Source organism: Rana temporaria, chromosome 7, assembly GCF_905171775.1.
Source record: "Rana temporaria chromosome 7, aRanTem1.1, whole genome shotgun sequence".
Taxonomy (NCBI): domain Eukaryota; kingdom Metazoa; phylum Chordata; class Amphibia; order Anura; family Ranidae; genus Rana; species Rana temporaria.
The window spans coordinates 197,355,929-197,377,158 of record NC_053495.1 but is presented as its reverse complement, the minus strand read 5'-3'; the positions used below and the strand labels follow the sequence as shown (position 1 = coordinate 197,377,158).

Sequence of the window (21,230 nt, the reverse complement as noted above, 5' to 3'; positions counted from 1 at the left end):
GACTCAGGGCAGGAGAAGTTCGGTGAGTGAGGCAAGGTGGATATCTGGAGTAGGCATGCCAGGGGAGCTGGGTGGAAGGCCAGATGAGAGACTGTGGGGTTTTGTGTCAAATCGCTGAGGCCTGAGAGCACAGGGTTTGAAAGAAGGACTGGTTGGGATCAGTAGTCCACCAACCATTTTGTGCTGCTAACTAAGTAGGCCATCAAGAAGGGGTACTGCAGGCCTTACGCTGATGTAAAAACCGGCTGCATGAGTCACGCGACGATCAAAATCACGCGAGATTTGCTCAATATGCAGTCTGAACTGTCTCCTGGGAAGCATGACGCTGAGCTCCCAGGAGACAATGCTAAATCGTCCCAAGAAGCACTGCGGCGCCAGTGTTGCCAACCGTCCATATTTTTACGGACAGTTCGTAAAAACTGACACTTTTCCCCCCATTCGTAAATGTCCGTGGTTGCTGGAATGTGCCAGTAAAAATAGCCGAAATCGGTTCGGCTTGCAACTGTGCATGGACATTGGAGGCAGGAGTAGATTGGAGGCAGGGGGTGTTAGTGGCACGGGGTGATTGAAGGCAGGAGGTGTTGGTGGCACGGCAGAGGGGGATGGTGGCACCGCAGAGGGTGAGGGATGGAGACAGGGGTTGTTGGTGGCACGGCAGAGGGGGATGGAGGCAGGGGGATGATTGGAGGCAGGGGGCCTGGGGGAGATTGGAGGCAGGGAGAGACTGTGGCACCGCAGAGGTGGGTGAAGGCAGGTGGTGTTGGTGGCAGAGGGGGGGTGGCGACAGGGGGTGATGTGACTAAATAATTTGCCCTCATTATATTGAAAATAACAAAAATATGTTTTTTTTTACCTTAATATCTACCTTAAATCACATTACTATTTGCCTAGTGTAATTGTTTGTAGCCTAAATACTGAACTTTGCTTTGCACCTAAAAATGTCATTTAGTAACTTTTGTGAAATGCCAGTAAAAACATGGCTGCGCCAGTAAATTTCGGGTGTCGTGCCAGTAAATTTCAATCTGGTAGGTTGGCAACACTGTGCGACGCAGGGAGATCGTGCGACGCAGTGAGATCAAGCAACACGCCCTCTCCCGCGGGAGGAGAACCAGGAAGTAAGAGCTAGACACTGCAGATATAAGGTATTGAATTTATATGGCAATGAATGGATAGAGATTTGTTGATATACACATGAAGATAGTCCGATTAATAGACATTAGATAAGATTTAGGGTGAACCTCCTCTTTAAAGCGGGAGTTCACCCGAAAAAATTTTTTTAACATTAGATTCATGCTCATTTTGTGAAGGGGGAAGCGGGTAGTTTTTTAAAAACGAAGCAGTACTTACCGTTTTAGAGAGTGATCTTCTCCGCCGCTTCCGGGTATGGTCTTCGGGACTGGGCGTTCCTATTTGATTGACAGGCTTCCGACAGGCTTCTGACGGTCGCATACATCGTGTCACGAGTAGCCGAAAGAAGCCGAACGTCGGTGCGGCTCTATACGGCGCCTGCGCACCGACGTTCGGCTACTTTCGGAAAATCGTGACGCGATGTATGCGACCGTCGGATGCCTGTCAATCAAGTAGGAACGCCCAGTCCCGCAGCCCATACCCGGAAGCGGTGGAGAAGATCGCTCTCTAAAACGGTAAGTACTGCTTCGATTGTAAAAAAAAACACCCGATTCCCCTTCACAAAACGAGCCTCAATCTAATGTTAAAAAAAAAGGTTTTTGGGTGAACCTCCACTTTGAGGTGAAACATTTTTTTTCATTTACAACTCCTTTAATCTCAAACCAAGGTTTTACTGTAATCTTTTTGTATGGACTATAAACGGAAAGACCTATGAATAAATGGTTGTGGGACGAATCATTTGAGTTTCCATTATTTCTTATGGTGACATTTGCTTTGATTTACAAGTGCTTTGGATTACAAGCATGTTTCTGGAACGAGATATGCTCACAATCCAAGGTTTTACTGTGTGTGTGTGTGTATATATATATATATATATATATATATATATATATATATATATGGAGAAGTACAGAAGTGATGTGAGGAAGCAAATGACTTTATTTCCTCATGTTAGGCCTCATTCACATGGGTGCTGCTGAGGCTTGTAGTCCATGAATGGAGTTTTCTCTCTCTCTATGGGATGTATAGAGGGTATTATACACATATAGTAATATGAGCCTCAGTTGTCTTCTTCTATTTATATTTCCTTCTGAAAAGTGACATATGAAGGGATTATTATGACTTTATTATGGAGTGAATGGTAGGAGTGTGTGGCCCTCACAGGACTCATGAAGCAGCTGCTGCTGTGTACATAGTGACATCACACAGGGGAGGAGTCTTGTCAGACCTCAGCTGAGGCGGGAAGCCGGCTGAGGGGGGAGGAGCCAGTTAGGGGATCCCAGGTGAGGGGGAGCCTGGTACATGGTGACAGAGAGGGGGAGGGAGGAGGAAAGATAGGGGAGGGCGACATGGGCGTGGCCTCCCTCTGCTCACACACACGCACCGCACTCACACCGAGCCAGCCGCAGCAAAATGGCGGCGCTGGTTACCGGGCTCCCCCTCCCCTCTCCCGGGGGGCTGGGGGACTATGGACCCCCCGGGGTTCCGGCCTTGGACCCCGGAGAGATGAGGAGGAGGTTGGAGGAGACGCGCTGGGAACTGGAGAACCGGAGGAAGATCCTCGTCAGGAACCTGCCGGCCGACTGCTGCAGCCAGGTGATTGGAGGAGAGAGGAGTGTGCGCCCGGGGGGGAGGGAATTATCCTATTACTGAGGGGGGCTGAGACAGGGGGACACACAGAGGAAAGTTCTGGAAGAGGGGCCAAAGACGGGTGACAGTGCCCTAAATGTGCCCCCGCCCCCCCAAATGGGGGGGGGGGTGTCCCCTAGTGGGGTCCCATTGAGGGGATGTGTGGGAGATATGGTGATTGTCCTTTAAGTGGGGGTCCCGTGGAGGTGATGGTGGTCCCGGGGGGGATATGGTGGGGGTCCCACTGAGGATATGTGGCTGTCCCCTAAGTGAGGGCCCTGGGGGGATGGTGGGGATACTTGGGGAGTGGTGGCTGGACGGGGGTCCTCCGAGTGGGGGTCCCTTGGAGGTGATGGCGGTATTCTGAGTGGCGGTCCCGTGGATGTGATATCAGTCCACTAAGTGGGAGTCCCGTGGAGGTGATGGCGGTGGCTGTCCCCTAAGTGAGGGCCCTGGGGGGGATGGTGGGTATACTGGGGGGGTAGCGGTTGGACGGGGGGTCCTCCGTGTGGAATTCCTGGGGGGTATATAATGGAGGTCCTGTGGAGGTGATGGCGGTCCTCTGTGTGGGGGTCCCATGGAGGTGATGGCCGTCCTCTGAGTGGCGGTCCCGTGGAGGTTCTCCAAATCGGGGTCTGGGGAAGGTGGAGGCTTTTCCCGAGTTAGGGGTTCCATTAAGGGTATGTGGCTGTCCCCTAAGAGGGGGAGTCCTGTGGAGGTGATGGTCTCCCAAGTGGGGATCCCAGGGTGGGGATGGTGGCTGTCCCCTAAGTGAGGGCCCTGGGGGGATGGTGGGGATACTTGGGGAGTGATGGCTGGACGGGGGATCCTCTGAGTGGGGGTCCCGTGGAGGTGATATCGATCCTCTAAGTGGGAGTCCCGTGGAGGTGATGGCGGTGGCTGTCCCCTAAGTGAGAGCCCTGTGGGGGATGGTGGGTATACTGGGGGGGTAGCGGTTGGACGGGGGGTCCTCCGTGTGGGATTCCTGTGGAGGTGATGGCGGTCCTGGGGGGGTATATAATGGAGGTGCCGTGGAGGTGATGGCGGTCCTCTGTGTGGGGGTCCCATTGAGGTGATGGCCGTCCTCTGAGTGGTGGTCCTGTGGAGGTTCTCCAAATCGGTGTCCGGGGAGGATGGAGGTTTTTCCCAAGTTAGGGGTCCCTTAAGGGTATGTGGCTGTCTCCTAAGAGGGGGGGTCCTGTGGAGGTGATGGTTTCCCAGGTGGGGATGGTGTCTGTCCCCTAAGTGGGGCCCTGGGGGGATGGTAGGGATACTTGGGGAGTGGTGGCTGGACGGGGGATCCTTCGAGTGGGGGCCCGTGGAGGTGATGGCGGTGACTGTCCCCTAAGTGAGGACCCTGGGAGGGATGGTGGGCATACTGGGGGAGTGGCGGTTGGACTGGGGGTCCTCCGAGTGGGAGTCCAGTGGTGGTGATGGCGGTCCTCTGTGTGGGTGTCCCATGAAGGTGGTGGCGGTCCTGGGGGGGGTATATGGTGGGGGTCCCGTGGAGGTGATGGCGGTCCTATAAGTGGGGGTCCGAGGAGGGTGGAGGCTTTTCCCAAGTGGGGGGTCCCATTAAGGGTATGTATCTGTCTCCTAAGGGGGGGGGGGGGGTCCTGTGGAGGTGATGGTCCCCCAAGTGGGGATGGTGGCTGTCCCCTAAGTGAGGGCCCTGGGGGGATGGTGGGAATTCTTGGGGAAGTGGCGGCTGGACGGGGGTCCTTTTGAGTGCTGGTCTCGTGTTGGTGATGACGGTCCTTTTGAGTGGGGGTCCCGTGTTGGTTATGACGGTCCTTTTGAGTGGGGGTCCCGTGTTGGTGATGACGGTCCTTTTGAGTGGGGGTCCCGTGTTGGTGATGACGGTCCTTTTGAGTGGGGGTCCCGTGTTGGTGATGGGGGTACTTTGCAGTGAGGGTCCCGTGGAGGTGATGGCTGTCTGAGTGGGGGTCCCGTGAGGGTGGAGGCTTTTCCCGAGTGGGGGTCCCATTGAGGGTATGTGGCTGTCCCCTAAGGGGGGGGGGGTGTCCTGTGGAGGTGATGGTCTCCTAAGTGGTGGCTGTCCCCTAAAGTGAGGGCCCTGGGGGCATGTTGGGTATACTGGGGGAGTGGCGGCTGGACGGGGATCCTAGACGATTGTCCCTTAAGTCAACATCTCAGGGTACCAAAGTGACAGGTTTCCCCAGTGTTGAGGTTTCGGCAGGACATCTGTCCTCTCACTGAGGGGTCCAAATGGGGTGACGGGGTGTCCCCTGAACAGGGATGTGAGAGTTGTAGATTTCCTTTGTGTCCCTAATACATCTCCCCGACTGAGGACCCCAGAGACTGGACTGTCCCCTCACCGGGGTGGTCCGATGACTGACTCTCTTAATGAAGGATATTCTGTTATGTGAATGAAGTTTCTAGAGAAATGTCTGTGTCCTGAATGAGAGTCCTCAGTGTGGGGGGGCCCACCAAAGAGGCGGTGGTCCTTTGAGGGTACATTTACATTACAGTAGGGTGTAGTATTCTAAGATTTTTTTTTTTTTTATATATTTGCACACATTTACAAAACTTGCAAAAAAACTGCGTATCGTTAAGGGAGGGGAAGGGTTTTGGTGAACTTCTGGAAGGGGGACGGGTTTTTGGTGGACTTGTGGAGGGGGACGGGTTTTTGGTGGACTTGTGGAGGGGGACGGGTTTTTGGTGGACATCTGGAAGGGGATGGGTTTTTGGTGGACATCTGGAAGGGGATGGGTTTTTGGTGGACATCTGGAAGGGGATGGGTTTTTGGTGGACATCTGGAAGGGGGATGGGATTTTGGTGGACATCTGGAAGGGGGATGGGTTTTTGGTGGACATCTGGAAGGGGGATGGGTTTTTGGTGGACATCTGGAAGGGGGAAGGGTGTTTGGTGGACATCTGGAAGGGGGAAGGGTGTTTGGTGGACATCTGGAAGGGGGAAGGGTGTTTGGTGGACATCTGGAAGGGGGAAGGGTGTTTGGGCATCTGGAAGGGGGAAGGGTGTTTGGTGGACATCTGGAAGGGTTTTTTGGTGGGCATCTGGAAGGGGGAAGGGTTTTTTGGTGGGCACCTGGAAGGGGGAAGGGTTTTTTGGTGGGCACCTGGAAGGGGGAAGGGTTTTTTGGTGGGCACCTGGAAGGGGGAAGGGTTTTTTGGTGGACACCTGGAAGGGAGAAGGGTTTTTTGGTGGACACCTTTTGAAGAGACATCCTGGAAAACTTCTTCTGATCTGTGTATTGTGACAAGAGTCTTGCTATCGGAGTGCAATGTCCTGGAGGGGGGATTCCTCCTCCAATCACCTCACTTGTGTGGATAGAGGAATGTGTTGTGTCTCTGGCCAGCCGTGGTCTCCTGTCTGTAATAATATTCACCAGATGTAGAGATCACGGCTGGAACAACTTCCCTGTTGTGCTCTTGCCTGTCGCTAATGTTCTTCCTAATATAACGGGAGGAGAAGTCCCTAATATAACGGGAGGAGAAGTCCCTAATATAACGGGAGGAGAAGTCCCTAATATAACGGGAGGAGAAGTCCCTAATATAACGGGAGGAGAAGTCCCTAATAGAACGGGGGGAGAAGTCCCTAATAGAACGGGGGGAGAAGTCCCTAATTGGATTTCACTCTTTGGGTTCTCCAGCCAATGCAGATAAATCTGGTGAGGAACATTTTGGCTGCTGACTTTCCTATCTCCAGGATCTGTGAGCCAGGCGGAGGAGTAGATGATTTCTGCTAGGACTGAGCTCTCTCATTGACATAGAAGGGAGTAAACACTGCAGTGGAAATTCCTCCGCTTTCCTGGCTCTGTTGCCTTTTATTTACCAGGACATTCAATAAATCTGGAGCTGTCGGAATCCTAGAAGTGTTTGATATTTGTAGAGTAGTTCTGGGAAGGTTGAAGAGAGGCCAATCCCATCGTTTTTCTTTATTCACTTTGTGTGAGAAAGTGTTTTGTATCGGCAGAATAAATACTTCCCATGAATGCTCTACGTCGATGACCGGTCTGCGGGACACTAATTCACCTATCCATTCATTTCCTTATTATTGTATATTCATTGGTCGGAGACAAGTGAGAAATAAACGCCAGGTAGTGATACTTATCTGAAAAAGTCATTTTTTTTTTTTATAACTGACAGGACTGGGAGCACCGTGTAGTTTAACCACTTAAGCCCCAGACCATTATGCAGCTTAAAGAGCAGGACACTTTTTGCTATTCGGCACTGTCGCTTTAACTGACAATTGCGCAGTCGTGCGACGTGGCTCCCAAACAAAATTGGCGTCATTTTCCCCCCCCACAAATGGAGCTTTCTTTTGGTGGTATTTGATCACCTCTGCGGTTTTTATTTTTTGCTCTATAAACAAAATTTTGGAAAAAAAAAAGCTAAAAAAATTTGAAAAAATTCAATATTTTTAACTTTTTGCTATAAATATCCCCCAAAAAATATATAAAATAAAATATTATTTTTTTCCCTCAGTTTAGGCCGATACGTATTCTTCTACATATTTTCTGTAAAAAAAAAAACGCAATAAGCTATTGATTTGCGCAAAATTTATAGCGCCTACTAAATAGGGGATACTTTTATTGCATTTTTATTGATACATTTTTTTTCTAGTAATGGCGGCTATCAGCGATTTTTAATGTGACTGCGACATTACGGCGGACACTTTTGACACTATTTTGGGACCATTGTAATTTTTACAGTGAACAGGGCTATACAAATGCACTGGTTACTGTAAAAATGACACTGGCAGTGAAGGGGTTAACCAGGAGGGGGCCCCGAAGGGGTTAAGTGTGCCCTAATGTTTGATTTTTACTGTGGGGGGGATGTGGCTTGGCTTGTGACGTCCCTATGACTGGGAACAGACGATCAGTGACAGTCTGACTAGGAAGCTCGGGCAAAGGTTTGTTTACACTTGCCTCTCCCCGTTCTTCAGCTCTGTGACCCGATCGCGGGACACCGGCGGCGATCGGGTCCGCTGTTCCCACGGTGACGGTCATGGAGAAGAGGACCGGGTCACGGGCACGCTTGCGACCCACGGCTGGGATCTTAAAGGGGACGTACATGTACGCCCTTGTGCCCAGCCCTGCCATTTTGACGACGTATATCGTAGTGCGGCGGTCCTCAATCGGTTAAAGTGGTTCTAAAGCCAAAATGTTTAGAAGGGGGGTGTACTTTGTAATGATGGGCAGTGCTGTCACGAAACTCAATCGCATCTCCTAAACAAATATATCTCTGCTATTCTTTCTATACGTGTTAAGAGCAACACATGTAGGAAGAATAGCAGAGATATTTGTTTGAGTTTCGTGACCGCAATGCCCATCATTACAAAGTACAGTACACCCCCTTCTGTTGCCATCCACCTCTCACACGCGCCCATCATGAACAAGTCCGCCCCCTGCAGACTTGTTCAAGCATCGGGAGCGCGTGGCACTATGTCGGGTATTGTGCGCAGGTGGCGTGTACAGCTTATTGTCAATTTGTATGTTTGGCGGCTTGGTACTGCGCAAGCGCTGGCCGTGCGCAACACCGATCGGGCATTATTCGATAGGGGGCATTTATCGACAAGACACCGGCGGCTGCGGGAGGAGGATGGAACCCCCTGCTGACGTCACAGGCTGCGACCCGGACTCACGTATGTGGGAAAGGTTATCCTAATCCCCCCCCCCCCCCGAATGGTGCCAATTGTGCCACCGGAGGGGGGGGGGAGGATTCCATAAATCAGTAGTTAAATTTTTGGGTGGAACTCCGCTTTAAGCACAGGTTCACACTGAGCTGCGGGAATGAAGCCGTGTGAGTTCAGCTGAACTTGCACAGAAACTACTTTTTGAAATCGGTGCGGTGTCACACCATTTAGGACGGTGCCGATTCGACATGTCAAAACGCACCATTGTGAATCGGGGCTAAGGGCACAAGCTTGGCACACCTAATTTTGGCTGGTTTCTACCATTTCTTTTTTGCAGAACCTCTCAAGCACCATCAGGTTGGATGGGGAGCGTCGGTGCTCAGCCATTTTCAGATCTCTCCAGAGATGTTTAAGTCTGGGCTTTGGCTGGGCCACTCGAGGACATTCACAGAGTTGTCCCGTAGCCACTCCTTTGTTATCTTGGCTGTGTGCTTGGAGTTGTTGTTTTGGAAGATGAACCTTCACCCCAGTCTGAGGTCCAGAGCGCTGTGGAGCAGGTTTTCATCAAGGATGTCTCTGTACATTGCTGCATTCATCTTTCCCTCGATCCTGACTTGTCTCCCAGTTCCTGCTGCTGAAAAATATCCTCACAGCATGATGCTGCCACCACCATGCTTCACAGTAGGGATGGTATTGGCCAGGTGATGAGCGGTGCCTGGTTTCCTCCAGATATGAAGCTTGCCATTCAGGCCAAAGAGTTCAATATTTGTTTCATCAGACCAGAGAATTTTGTTTCTCTGAGAGTCCTTCAGGTACCTTTTTGGCAAACTCCAGGCGACTGTCATGTGCCTTTTTTTTTTTTTTTTTTTTTTTACTGAGGAGTGGCTTCCGTCTGGCCACTCCCCCATACAAGCCTGATTGGTGGAGTGCTGTAGAGATGGTGGTTCTTCTGGAAGGTTCTCCTCTCTCCACAGAGACGCTGGAGCTCTGTCGGGTTCTCAGTCATCTCCCTGATTAAGGCCCCCAGTGGTCGGGAAGGGGTTAATGCGCTTTCTTTTTTTAGCTTATCCTTTTCAGACTAGGATTACTTTGCGGTAAAGCTCAGCTCGTTTTAGTGGCATTTTATCGCTGTTTAAAGTGGAGGTTCACCCAAAATATCAATTTTTAACATTAGATTTAGGCTAATTAAGGGGAGCAGAAACGGGTATTTTTTTAAAAATCGATGCAGTACTTACCGTTGTAGAGATAGATGTTCTCCCACCGCTTCCGGGTATGAGCTGCGGGACTGGGCGTTCCTATTTGATTGACAGGCTTCCGACGGTCGCATCCAGTGCGTCACGAGTTTCCGAAAGTAGCCGAACGTCGGTGCGCAGGCGCAGTATAGAGCTGCACCGACGTTCGGCACCTGGTGACGCGCTGTATGCGACCGTCAGCTGTCAATCAAATGGGAACGCCCAGTCCCGAAGATCATACCCGGAAGCGGCGGGAGAACATCGATCTCTAAAACGGTAAGTACGGCATTTATTTTAAAAAAAAATACCCGTTTCTGCTCCCCTTAATTAGCCTAAATCTAATTTAAAAAAAAAAATTCGGGTGCTAGCGGGCCTTGTTTTGTTTTTTTCAGACCCGTTTGCGGTGCTTTCATATCGCTGCCCATTTATTTTAATGGGGTGTTTTTGAAGCACTATTTTATAGCGCTCGAAATCTGCCCCAAAGATGCTGCTTGCAGGACTTTTTTTTTTTTCTACCGCAAGTTCACCGCCCCAGTGTGAAAACACATATTGAAGTGCATGGGAGGCAGTTTTCAGGCGCGATTTTCTAGTGGATTGCTCCGACTTTGATTATAACATTAAGGTTTTAGAGTCGCATTAGCCCACCTGATTTCCCCGCCTCCCACGCTGTTATTGTACACTGTAGTCCCAGATGGCGCTTGTTGAGGGATCCAGTGTCATTCTTGTTTGCCTAGCAGATGGACGGCTGAATTTGCATTTTAGTGATAAAATGCAAAGGAGCTTAAAGTAGTTCGTAAGATAAAAGCCTTCCCTTTTAGTTCTGTACTTCTACCCCATGTGTGTGTACTACTACCCCATGTGTGTGTACTACTACCCCATGTGTGTGTGTGTGTGTGTGTGTGTGTGTACTACTACCCCATGTGTGTGTGTGTGTGTGTACTACTACCCCATGTGTGTGTGTGTGTGTGTACTACTACCCTGTGTGTGTGTGTGTGTGTGTGTGTGTGTGTACTACTACCCCATGTGTGTGTGTACTTCTACCCCATGTGTGTGTGTGTACTTCTACCCCATGTGTGTGTGTGTACTACTACCCCATGTGTGTGTGTACTACTACCCCATGTGTGTGTGTACTACTACCCCGTGTGTGTGTGTACTACTACCCCGTGTGTGTGTGTGTACTACTACCCCGTGTGTGTGTGTGTGTACTACTACCCCATGTGTGTGTACTACTACCCCATGTGTGTGTGTGTGTGTGTGTGTGTGTGTACTACTACCCCGTGTGTGTGTGTGTGTGTGTGTGCTACTACCCCATGTGTGTGTGTGTGTGTGTGTACTACTACCCCATGTGTGTGTGTGTGTGTGTGTGTGTACTACTACCCCATGTGTGTGTGTGTGTGTGTACTACTACCCCATGTGTGTGTGTGTGTACTACTACCCCATGTGTGTGTGTGTGTGTGTGTGTGTACTACTACCCCGTGTGTGTGTGTACTTCTACCCCGTGTGTGTGTGTGTGTGTGTGTGTACTACTACCCCGTGTGTGTGTGTGTGTACTACTACCCCATGTGTGTGTGTGTGTGTGTACTACTACCCCGTGTGTGTGTGTACTACTACCCCGCGTGTGTGTGTGTGTGTGTGTGTGTACTACTACCCCGCGTGTGTGTGTGTGTGTACTACTACCCCGTGTGTGTGCGTGTGTGTACTTCTACCCCATGTGTGTGTGTACTACTACCCCATGTGTGTGTACTACTACCCCGTGTGTGTGTGTGTGTGTACTACTACCCCATGTGTGTGTGTGTGTGTACTACTACCCCGTGTGTGTGTGTGTGTGTGTGTGTGTGTGCTACTACCCCATGTGTGTGTGTGTGTACTACTACCCCATGTGTGTGTGTACTACTACCCCATGTGTGTGTGTGTACTACTACCCCATGTGTGTGTGTGTGTGTACTACTACCCCATGTGTGTGTGTGTGTGTGTACTACTACCCCGTGTGTGTGTGTACTTCTACCCCGTGTGTGTGTGTGTACTACTACCCCGTGTGTGTGTGTGTGTACTACTACCCCGTGTGTGTGTGTGTGTACTACTACCCCATGTGTGTGTGTACTACTACCCCGTGTGTGTGTGTACTACTACCCCGCGTGTGTGTGTGTGTACTACTACCCCGCGTGTGTGTGTGTGTACTACTACCCCGCGTGTGTGCGTGTGTGTACTACTACCCCGTGTGTGTGTGTACTTCTACCCCATGTGTGTGTACTACTACCCCGTGTGTGTGTGTGTACTACTACCCCGTGTGTGTGTGTGTGTACTACTACCCCGTGTGTGTGTGTGTACTACTACCCCGTGTGTGTGTACTACTACCCCGCGTGTGTGTGTGTGTGTACTACTACCCCGTGTGTGTACTACTACCCCGTGTGTGTACTACTACCCCGTGTGTGTGCGTGTGTGTACTACTACCCCGTGTGTGTACTACTACCCCGTGTGTGTACTACTACCCCGTGTGTGTGCGTGTGTGTACTACTACCCCGTGTGTGTGCGTGTGTGTACTACTACCCCATGTGTGTGTGTACTTCTACCCCATGTGTGTGTGTGTGTGTGTGTACTTCCACCCCATGTGTGTGTGTGTGTGTGTACTACTACCCCATGTGTGTGTGTTTTGGAATGACTGATCTGGAAAGCCACGCTGTGGCTGCAGGCCGCTCATCGAGTCTCTCGTACAGCATTCTTCTATCAGGAATAGTTAGGGCCCGGGCTTTGTTGGCTAGGAAATTGTTCGCTCTGCTGCATAGCGTTATATTTTATTTATGTAATGTCTGACAGTTCATTCTAGAGAAATAAGAGGAAACGTCAGACCTGGTAATGGAAAAAAATCCATCTCTTTGCTGAAGCTCGGCTTGCATATGTTGCGTCTCATACTCTTCAGGAAGATTTGTACGTCAAGCGTTTTGTTTAATTTTTACCCCTGACTGGCAATCTGAGGGTCGGGTCGCTGATTGTCGGATATAATAGTCGTGTCATAGGTTTTCAGAAGGCTTTAAGAATATCAAAACTGAATTTGTTCTTTGGTAGGTTATGATAGTAGCAAGAAATATACAGCTACATTTTTAAAAGTGTGAGTGTTTGTGTGTGTTTTTTTTTTTTTTTTTTCCCTTTTCTGCTTTCCTTTTTTCTTTCTTCTATTTTGGCACACTATCCCTTTTTAATATTAATAATAATAAAAAAAAATCCGAAGCTACCATTTACCACTAAATGAAATGATTTGTCCTGGGGGGGGGAGAAGTAGTTGTGATGTGTACAGTTTTACTAAGGCTGGCCATACATGGTCAAATTTTGAAACAAATACTGGAGCTGCTGACTTTGAATATCGGGACACTTGCCTGTCCTGGGTGCCCACTATGTCCTCACCCGAAGCAGATCTGGCACCTCCATCCAACCTTGCGGCTTCACAGCCTGGTTCCCTACTCCGCGAGTTGCGTTGCATGCCCCATGCCGGTCCCTGCTGTCTTCTGGCGCCCCATGCCGGTCCCTGCTGTCTTCTGGCGCCCCATGCCGGTCCCTGCTGTCTTCTGGCGCCTGTGTGTCTCCCAGAAGACAGCGGGGACGGAGGAGGTACCGGACTTGGCATAGATCACTGAGGAATCTGTGGGAGCAGATACCTGAATTATGAATTATACACCCTGAAAGGTGCCAAATGTGACACCGGAGGGGGGGGGGGGGGGGACAGGAAAAGTGGAAGTTCCATTTTTTGGGTGGAACTTCGCTTTAAGACCCCTTTCACATTGAGGGGGTTTTGCAGGCGCTATAGCGTTAAAAATAGCGCCTGCAAGCCACCCTTAAACTGCTGCTCTATTCACTCGGTGCGCTGGCAGGGCGTCAGAAAAGGTCCTGCCAGCAGCTTCTTTGGAGCGCATTAGCAGCGGTGAAATCACTGCTGCTAATGCGCTCCTGCCCATTGAAATCAATGGGCAGCGCCGGCAATACGCCGCTGTAGAGGCGCATTGCGGGCGATCTTAACAGTTTCTCGGCCGCTAGCGGGGGTTAAAAGTGCCCCGATAGCGGCCGAAATGCGCGGCAAATCTGACAGTTAAAATAGTGTCGGCAGTAAAATAGCGGCTATGTGCAGTACAGTGTGAAAGGGGTCTATGCATTAGGGCTGCAACTAACGATTATTTTCATAATCGATTAGTCTGCTGATTATTGTTTCGATTAATCGGATAATGGCCTTAAAAAAAAAAAACTATTTTTTTTTTTTTTTTGGGCCAACTTGTTGGGCAGATTACAAAACACAAATTGCCGCAAAAACACATTACACGCTTTTCTGCAGCTTCACAATTGAAGTATATTGAACCAAAAAAAAAAAGCACCGTTTTGCTTTCCAAATACGCAGCAGCTGAAAAAAAAATCATGGATGTGAACGTGTCCCATAGGAAAACATGTAAATGAACTGTAGTGTGTTTCTGCAAAAAGCACCAAAAAACGCAGAGGTGTGACCCCCGGCCTGAGATGTTTAGCAACATAATGGGGGTTAAAAAAACAAATATAAGTACAAAAAGAGCAAATAATCGCTACTGTAAGGGTTTAATTTTTTTACTGTGGGACAGTGAAAGTAACATTTACAGTAGAGATTTACTTTTTTGTACTATAAAAGGCTAATTTTAGTTTTTTTGTTTTTTTTTTAACCCCATTATGTTACTGCCGATTAATCGATTATGAAAATTTTAATCGATTATGAAATTAATCGATTAGTTGTTTCGGCCCTACTATGCATTATTTGTTTTACCCTTCGGTATGGAGGGGTTAAACATTGTCATCGTTCTGAGAGCGGTCCAGTGGCAATGAAGGCCATCAGCCAAAACGTTTGCCACTTTCAAGAAAAAAGAGAAGGGGATGATGATTCGGGGTCTGAGGGGAGACGCTGTGTCGGGGCAAAGGGGAAGAGAAATGGAAGAGAGGCGCCTAGAATCTTCAGTGAGCAGCAAAGGGGAAAGAGAAAAGAGGTACGAAAAGAAGAAATATGCCTGGGAGAGGGAATTGCGTCAGATAGGGTTTCCCGTGTTTTTAAATGAGAGAGAGAGGAAAAAAAAAAATGTTTATCATTCACCAAGGTGGAGCAACATAAATAGTTCAGGCTTCATGCACACTGAGTCAAAAACACAGCTAGTTGTGTGTTTTTTATTTTATTTTTTTCCTCTTTGCTTCTAGAAGCAGGAGGCAGGGAAAAAAAACAAACACTTGTGCGTTTAGAAGATTAGTATTTTTGAGTGGACAAACGCACATTAGCGCTAGATAAGTTTTGGTGCATTAATGCATTCTAATGGGCAGAATAAATTACTATTTTGACCAATAGAATGAACGCCAAATGTATAAATGCCGAAAACACGGCGCATAAATGCCGAAAACTCGGCGCATCTCTACAAGTGTCAAGCGGGGGTTAAAAGAAAAGTATGGACTTTTTTTTTTTTATTGAATTTTATACAATACTGCCAGCTCTAACACTTAAGCCTCGTACACACGATCAAATGATTTGAGGGCTGTTATCGGAAAATCCGACCGTTTTGTATGCTCCATTGGACAATTGTCGTATTTTCCGCCAACAAATCTGTGTTGTCGGATTATCCGATCGCTTGTACACAAGTGTTTTTCAGGCAAAACTCCAAAGTACAAACGCGCATGTTTAGAAGCAGTGCTAACCATAACACATTAGCAGAAGGTGCCCAAAGGGTGGCGCTAAAGACGTGAAAAACCACGTAGTACGTCACTACTTTTGTGTGCGTTGTCCGACAATTGTGTGCTGTTTGTACGCAAGACAAATTCCTGGCCACCGTCCTTTGGACAAAAGTCCTACGCTTTGTCAGTGGAAAATCCGATCGTGTGTACCAGGCTTTAGAATGATCTATGGTTTTGCATACAGTGCTGCATGACTGCGCAATTGCGAGTTAAAGCAGCTCAGTGCAATAGCAAAAAAAATCCTGGTCACAAAGGGGGGTAAAACATTCCAGAGGTCAAGTGGTTAATCCATGCACTAAAATTGGATTTCAGCTGTAACATTGGAAGCCACCTCCGTAAAAAATGCTAATTGCCTGACTCATGCTGATCCTCTGGCTTCGTTACTTAAAGTGATTGTAAAGTCTGTTTATTTTTAACTTAAAAAAAAGTTATACTGTACTTGCCTGCTCTTTTGCAGTGCATTTGCACAGAGCAGCCCAGATCCTCCTCTTCTCGGGTTCCTCTTCTGTGCTCCTGGCCCCTCCCTCCTGTTGAGTGCCCACACAGCAAGCAGATTGCTATGGGGGGCAGCCAAGCCACACCTCCCTGCGTCCATTCAGACAGAACCATGGCCTGACCCACCCCCTTTTCTCTCCTGATTGACTGACTTTGACAGCAGCGGGAGCCAATGGCGCCGCTGTCTCAGCCAATGAGGGGAGTTCCAGGCAGCTGAGACAATCCTACAACATCACTGGATCGAGATGGGGCTGCTGCACACAGAAGGCTTTTTATCTTGCTGCAAAAAAAAAAGAAACCTTTTGACTTTACAATCACTTTAATTTACAGACCTGGAATAAGCAATTGGCTCAGGAGTTCTGACTTTACTTGCTGCATGCTTGTTCTGGGACAGTAGATCAAAAAGTATTAAAGCCGGAGACCATGGGGAAACAAATCCATTTCAAAAGGTCAGCCATGGACAGGTTTATGATGGTCCAAGCTTACCCTCCTGAACTTTCCATTTCCTTTTATTGAGAAGCTCTTCCGATAGCCACATCCTTCTTGCATCGATATGCGTTATTAATAGCAGCATAAAGAGTAGGTAGTGTGGGGTGACCGTCTAATGGATTCTGCAGCTGAAGGCAGAACACCGGATCCTGCCAACATTTTTCGGGGGGTTTTGGGCGGGACTGCCCGTTGGGCACACGATTTAGCAGCTTTCCTGAAGATAAAAACACTTTTGCTTCATTAAGGAACAAAGCAAAATGTTTTATGTGTCTTTTTCCAGTATCTAGCTGAGAAGTATTTGCAGGAGCTGTCTCTGTATAAATACATGACGTTGCAGCAATTTCTTAAGTAAACACCAGCTCCATTCCATATGTTCCATCAGCAGTATCTGTTCTCTATCACAGATGGAGTGGGTTTTTTTTTATTTATTTTTTTATTATTTATTCTAAATGTACTGTTTTCTTTTTTTCCCTTCTCTCCTAGGATATCCAAGATCTATTAAAAGACTATGAGATCAAATATTGCTACGTGGATAAAAATAAAAAGACAGGTACGTTTTGCTTACACTGTTTTTAATATATATACAAGTGGTGCGAGGGTGACAGGACATTGTTTCCTGAAAGGGTTAACCTGTACATTACTGACACGTCTGTCTTTGATGGATCCTGGCAGGTTATTTCACATAAATGGTTATCTCCCTGGAGACTTCTGTAGAGGGCACTTCAGTCCTTAAAGCGGGAGTTCACCCATTTATTTAATTTGTGCCCTTTTCCCCTTAGCTTCCTGCTCGTTTTGTCTAGGGGAATCGGCTATTTGTTTTAAAACATGAGCAGTACTTACCCGTTTTCGAGATGCATCTTCTCCGCCGCTTCCGGGTATGGGTCTTCGGGAGCGGGCGTTCCTTCTTGATTGACAGTCTTCCGAGAGGCTTCCGACGGTCGCATCCATCGCGTCACTCGTAGCCGAAAGAAGCCGAATGTCGGTGCGGCTCTATACTGCGCCTGCGCACCGACGTTCGGCTTCTTTCGGAAAATCGTGACGTGATGGATGCGACCGTCGGAAGCCTCTCGGAAGACTGTCAATCAAGAAGGAACGCCCATTCCCGCAGCCCATACCCGGAAGCGACGGAAAGGATGCATCTCGTAAACGGTAAGTACGGATCATATTTTAAAACAACTAGCCGATTCCCCTAGACAAAACGAGCATTAATCTAAGGGGAAAATGTGCTCTCTAAGGGTGAACCTCCGCTTTAAAGCGGCACTAAAGCTTCATTTTTTTTTTTTTTTTATTATTATTATAACAAACATACTTGCAGTTCGTTTTGCACAGAGTGTCCCCCGATCATCCTCTTCTGGGGTCCCATGGCGGCTCTCGCGGCTCCTCCCCGCAAGAGCTAACCCCCTCTGGGAAGCTCACTCCCGAGGGGGTTGCCTTGCGGGGGCACTCCCGTGCCATACAATCGGCGTCCATAGACGACCGCATCATTGGATTTGATTGACAGTAGCAGGCGCCAATGGCTAGGCTGCTATAAATCAAAGGAAGAGCCGATCAGCCATGGGGAGAACGACATGAGATGTCGCCCTTGAAAATTCGGGGGCTCAGGTAAGTAAAACAGGGGCTTGGGGGGGGGGGGAGTGACTGCAAGGTGTTTTTCCACCTTAATGCATAGGATGTAAAGCCACTCTCATCCTTTCTAAACTACTGCCATAGTGCTTTTCTATGAGGATATAGATGCCTCCTGCATGTATCCTCACCTGTCAAATGTCTCCCCTCTGTCTGTTATAAGAACCGAAAAACTGCAGATTCTGTGGGTTGCTCTGTTGTCTGGAGCTCTGTGTGTGGAGTCGTGATGTCAGGAGACTCCCTGCCCTCCTCTACACTCCCCTTGTCAACATGCATTTTTTTCTATGTATTCCTTACACTAAATTCTGCTATGATCACCAACATCCAGTCAAAAACCAGAAAAGTAACCACATGACTTCAGAAAAGGAGTGGTGGTGGGAATTAAAAAATAAGGCCTGTCTCCAGGCTAGTGCATGAGATATGTAAATAACCTGTCACTCACAGCAAGGGGGTGGAACGGACAACGGTTTTTCTCTGTGAGTCCTTTTTATTTCACTGAACAATAAAAAAGATTGCTCAGAGCTGGATTAACTCTGTGTGGTAAGAATGGGCACAGATGATAGGAAATCTTATACTGTATATTGTGACATAAAAAGAAAAAACATTTTTGGGTTTACGTCCGTGAAAAAAACACGAGGGTTTACAAACCCCTTTAAGCTTGCATGCCATGACCATTATAAGGGGCGCTCTCTCGATATGTTTCAGGGGCCTGCTCACACCTGAGCATTTTTCAAAAACGCCCAACAAGCTAAATCCCATTAATTTCAATGGCCCCTGTTCACATTTGAGCGTTCTGTCGCCTGAAGCAAAACACCTGAAATTTTATAAAAGTACCAGAGCTTCTTTTTGGCAGATTACAGGTGTTTTTTTAGGCCCATAGACTTCAAAGGAAGTTCCTGACTTGAGCAGAAAAACGCTTGTAAAATGCTAAAATAGCAGATCTCCACCCCTAAATTTACTCCTCCTCCCCCTAGTGCTTTCTATTGGCTAAACAAAAAACGCCTTAAGCTGCAAAAACGGTTGTAATACACTACTAAAATGCTTTAGAAAATCTTAAAAAAAATAAATGCCTGAAAAACGCTAGTAAATAGATACTCGGGTGAGAATGGATCCTTAATAGTGGAACGCTGGCTTTCCTCACTCTCAAACTCCCTACTTGAAGCCCACATTGGATTGCTGTGTCTTGGGTATGAGTGCTGCACTTGGATCCATAACACATCTGTTGAGGTGCCTGATTATTATGACATAATCGCGCAACATAGAAAGGAAGTAAATAAATTACAAAAGGATGCAAGGGATTTTGCTAAGACATGGAGCCCATTTGGTGGAGGAGATTTTGGTTTAAAAGGAATCTTCTCTGGGTTAAAATATATTGTGATGATTATTATTATGATATTGATTTGCGCTTTTGTTGTATATCTGATTGCTAAAATAACCCTTTGCGCTATTGGAAAAATGACTAGACCCCATGTGGAAAGGGGTGAGAATGTCAGCATGGCAATGTTGACCATAGAGCAGAAATGGTATAATGAGTGATCCTGTAGGCTAGGGCCTACGCGATAAAAGGAGGGATTGAAAGGCTAGAGTTCCCCCATAATATCAATGCATTATAAGGCTTGCTAGAGTTCCCCCATAGTATTAATGCTTGTATGAAGATGTATCCTTGAGCTTCTAGGATAAGTTACACAAAAGCTAGGAACCTTGCCAGTGTTTGTGTCCTAGGTAAAGAACATAACATTAGATAAGCTGCAGTAGAAACCAGATTCAGACAGGCACCCAGAAGACAGATTGTTATATTTTACACACGATGTATAATTGTGACAAATATTTCTTGTATAACCTAATAACTTGGATATGATTGGCAAGGGCGTTCCTTTCTTGTATAATTTGATTATGAACAAGTACGCATTAGAAATAAAGTCTAGTTTGGACATACCATATCTGCGTGTGGATGTTTTCACTGGCCAATGCATTGGGGAGCCTCCATACATCCAGATTGTCCTTAAAGCCCGCGTCTAGTTGAACCACTTGCCTTACATTGGGTACTTCCTCAGCTTCAGTAGTGGGCATTCCTTTCTGGATCTCGGTGCCACTCATGTAAAAGATATGGTAGTGCTGATTACTGTAGGCCAGGGTTCCCCCAAAGGTTGCTAGGGGTTCCTTGAGTAGTAGGCAATTTCTGCCTCTCAGATAAGTTCTCACTGACACCATTGATCAGTTTAGATATCTGATTTTTTGTTTGTTTTTAAAGGGGAGGTTCACCCTAAAAATGACTTTCTAGTATTACATTGGCCCCCCACATTACAATACAATCATGCCTATTATGTTTTTTTTTTTATGCTGTACATACCTTGGTACAGCTAATTCACCCGTGGCTTCCTGGTTGCGAGTCCCGCGGGAGTGGGTGTTCCTAACATGCTGGTGATTGACGTGATGACAAAAAACGAGCTCCCCCCGTCGCGTAAGCTGCATCACGATTGGCGAAAAGGAGCCGAACGGCGAGTCGGCGCTATACGGTGCCTGCGCACCGCCGTTTGGCTCCTTTCGGCAATCGTGACGCAGCTTACGCGACGGGGGGAGCTAGTTTTTGGTCAATCGCCAGCATGTTAGGAACGCCCACTCCCGCGGGACTCGCAGCCTGGAAGCCACGGGTGAATTAGCTGTACCAAGGTATGTACAGCATAAAAAAAAACATATTAGGCATAATTGTATTGTAATGTGGGGGGCCAATGTAATAATAGTCGTTTTTAGGGTGAACCTCCCCTTTAACTGTTTTGTCTGAAGTTCAGTTTAAAAGAACTATAGTTTTGCCAAGGGTTATGCAGTTAGTTGCAATGTTTGTGGCTCCAGTGCTGCAATCTACACCAGGGTGGTCACGTCTTGATGAGGGACACGGGTGACTCACACAGGTTGTAGGCCCGGTTGACTCTGACCAGCTGATTTGCAGAAATCTTCATTCCATCTCAGATGTTGAAGAATGTGTCTGAAAGCGCCACACCTTAACCTGCACATAGTCAAATCATGTAAATAACCCCATGACGTGTATCTGTATGACACCTGTCGGGTTTTTATCTCTGTCTGGGTCCTTTATTCTTTGTCCTGGTCGCCACAATCACTGGGGCCAAGAGTGTGAGAAGAAAATACCAAATTTTTAGTGGGGACATTTTATGCTGCTGGGGCTTTTCTCCTCACTTTGAAAATATTTTTGCCTCCCTTTCTTGGGTCTACAGGATAGAAATTTTAAAGGAAATCTCCCCAGTTGGATATCGATAGCAAAGGATAGGGGTTGTAACC

The 21,230-nt window shown here is 47.8% G+C and overlaps 1 protein-coding gene across 3 annotated transcripts in view; it reads left to right on the top strand.

Moving 5' to 3' along the window:
• The first annotated feature begins 2,463 nt into the window (after window positions 1-2,463).
• RAVER2 (ribonucleoprotein, PTB binding 2) overlaps window positions 2,464-21,230 on the top strand; it is a 60,351-nt gene continuing 41,584 nt past the window's right edge. The window contains exons 1-2 of one of the 3 annotated variants that reach the window (XM_040360770.1): window positions 2,464-2,724; window positions 16,797-16,863. In XM_040360770.1, the coding sequence (XP_040216704.1) occupies window positions 2,542-2,724; window positions 16,797-16,863 (250 nt within the window). In that variant the 5' untranslated portion in view covers window positions 2,464-2,541. The remainder of the gene's footprint in view (window positions 2,725-16,796; window positions 16,864-21,230) is intronic. The other 2 variants (XM_040360769.1, XM_040360768.1) reach the window with 2 other exon arrangements.